Source organism: Palaemon carinicauda, chromosome 25 (genome assembly GCF_036898095.1).
Source record: "Palaemon carinicauda isolate YSFRI2023 chromosome 25, ASM3689809v2, whole genome shotgun sequence".
NCBI classification, from domain to species: Eukaryota; Metazoa; Arthropoda; class Malacostraca; order Decapoda; family Palaemonidae; genus Palaemon; species Palaemon carinicauda.
In genome coordinates, this window is record NC_090749.1 from 96,072,298 (window position 1) to 96,074,797 (window position 2,500).

General features: G+C 39.4%; 1 protein-coding gene across 3 annotated transcripts in view; it reads right to left on the reverse strand.

The window, feature by feature from the left end:
* Positions 1-2,500, reverse strand: part of LOC137618724 (neural cell adhesion molecule 1-like) — a 35,823-nt gene that overhangs the window by 6,294 nt on the left and 27,029 nt on the right. For all 3 annotated transcript variants that reach the window (XR_011039826.1, XM_068348892.1, XM_068348891.1), the window contains exons 7-10: positions 1,715-1,862; positions 1,373-1,503; positions 1,092-1,245; positions 206-365 (exon numbers count right to left, since the gene is read on the reverse strand). Coding sequence is in view for 2 of the 3 variants with exons in the window: in XM_068348892.1 (XP_068204993.1) it covers positions 206-365; positions 1,092-1,245; positions 1,373-1,503; positions 1,715-1,862 (593 nt within the window). In the remaining variant the exon portion in view is untranslated. The remainder of the gene's footprint in view (positions 1-205; positions 366-1,091; positions 1,246-1,372; positions 1,504-1,714; positions 1,863-2,500) is intronic.

The window sequence follows — 2,500 nt, forward strand, 5'->3', positions numbered from 1 at the left end:
GGCTTTCGACCAAGTAAGGATTTACTCACTAAATTAGGTTAAGTTAGGTTGCATTGCTTTGAAATAAACATGGACTAGCCTACAGATATCCCCAACCACCAATCCCCATCCCTTCCAGTGGAAAAGGATCCATAATAGCAATACCAACATAGGCAATAACCAAAACAACAATAATGATAACAACAACAACATCCCACTAACATACCTGCCCTGCGGGACGTCTATAGCTTCAGCGGTGTTGTTAAACGTCCACCTAAAAGTAACTTCACGGGGGTTGGCATCCACCTTGCAGGAGATTTCCGCATTCTCCTCCTTCCCCACGGAGTGCGTCTGCTGCTTCTGATCGGTGGCGCAGACGGGCGTGTCTGAGTATGGAGAAATGGCAGTGAAACACACACTCGAGCAAAGATACTTTCATTCTACGTGACATTGTAGAGGCCCGGGATGGATGACAGAAAGTCTAGATGTGCCAGTTATCTCTTAAGAGATTGTCATGGGATTCAGACTGGGATTGAAAGTAGTAAAAGTAGGAATTTGTGAGAAGTCGAGATGGTGAGCATATTGAAATTCTAAAAGAGAACAAGGGAGGTAGGAAAAAGAGGCAGGATAGATGCCTTGTTTCGTGAAGTCTCCCAAACTAACAAAATACAAGCAATAAAAAACAGATTAGAAGTAGTGTAAAACATAAGAAATTGGAGGGAATATGAGATTGAAAATTATAGAATCCAGAGTAAAACGAATTTAAATGAAATGAAAGAAAAGTAGGAGAGAAATATAGTGAAAAAGGTTAAATAGTGTTTGAAAATATGGAAAGGGGGGTGATAGGCTGGAGTAAAAAAAAATGAAATTCAGTAAACCTAAAGAAAGATAGAATAAAGTACAAATGAAGTACAAATCAATCTGAATTGACAGAAAATTTATTTAGGTAATCCATGACTTCAGGCAACGGAAAAATCTTTGTTTTTACTTTTAATCTAAGGGGCCGTTTATTTCTCATATTATCATTTTGTCGAATGGCAATAATGATAACAATAACAATAGCAAACTGACTTCAAACCTCATAGAAAAACTTAAATCTGATCAATACGTACATTTAACATCGAGGTGAAGAGGCTTAGACGATGAGGTTCCTCTGACGTTGGTCGCGTGGCAAGTGTAGTTGCCTCCGTGAGCTCTGGTGACGCCCTGAACCACGAGGGACACGTTGGACAGGATCAAACCCGATCTGGGTCTGAGCATCGCCCCCTTTGGGTGAAAGAGAAAGAATAACGAGAAATGTCATCATTATTATACAGAACACCTGAGTATGAAAAGGCATTACTACTACTACTATTGCAATTGCTTTGACTAATTGTAATTATGATAATCTTACATTGTGCTTCCAAATAACGTTCACGGCCGGGGGCTTGGATGCAACCGAGCATTCGAAGTACACGTCATCGCCCTCTTTGATCTTGTCTGGGTCTAGAGACCGTCCCAAGTTGACATCGACCACTGGCTTGACTGTTTGGGATGAGTATGAAAACTTAGAGACAGGCAGACCGATATTCATTACAAGAGACAGAGACAGACATCAAGATCAGTCTTATTATGCACGATTAACATCTGTATTGATATAGAGCAAATGTATCTATAGGCACTCAAACTAATAGAAAACCAACTTTGAAACTGTTAAAATAGGATTATAATAAGAGAGAAATCCTTTAATTCTCACAATTCACTGCAAGTATTGTGGAATCCTGAACTGCCTGATCAGGGAGCATTTCATTAGTGGCCTGACATATCAGCATCGTCCCGTCATCGACAGCATTTGGGTAGAAATCCAGAAAAGAGAGGGTCACGTTTTGCTCTGCATCCAGGTGCTGTCCTCAAAGAAAAAGCGAAGAAGAAGGTTGTTTTTGGATTGAATGGAATACAAAGTAGTTTATGAACAGTGATGACAATTCATTACTGGAATGAGTGATGTGAAAAGTATTGTTGGGTTGAATGGTAAAAATTATAATTCTGGACTGAGTGAATGGGAGGTTGTTCCTGAATTGAGTGATGAGAAAGTTATTGCTGTATTTTCTGTATTAATAGATTAAATGTGGCTTAAAGGTTACTTCAGGAATTGAAGGAGAAAAATATTATTTCTGGAATGACAAGGGGGTTATTATTATGAAGCTAGCTTTACAATTCACGAAATAGTAGGATTTGGTGCTACCTTGCCAGGAGTGAAGCCAATTGGATAAGCTAAGAATACAGCGGTCTATGGGGGACCCTGTAGGTAAGTAGGTAAGGATATGCCTCCTAGGTTAGGCTAGCTGGGGAATCTTAGGTTCGGTGGTGGTCTTGTGTTTGCTTCCCTTTTAAAATGTGTTTATTTAATCATAACTTATGAAATTTTACAACTGGTCCATCTCAACCAACTACAAAGGCTCCCACTTCTTAATAGACCAAAATCATTTATGATCAATTGCTGGAAGTACTGCTTGAAATAAGTAGGTGAGACTTTCCATAC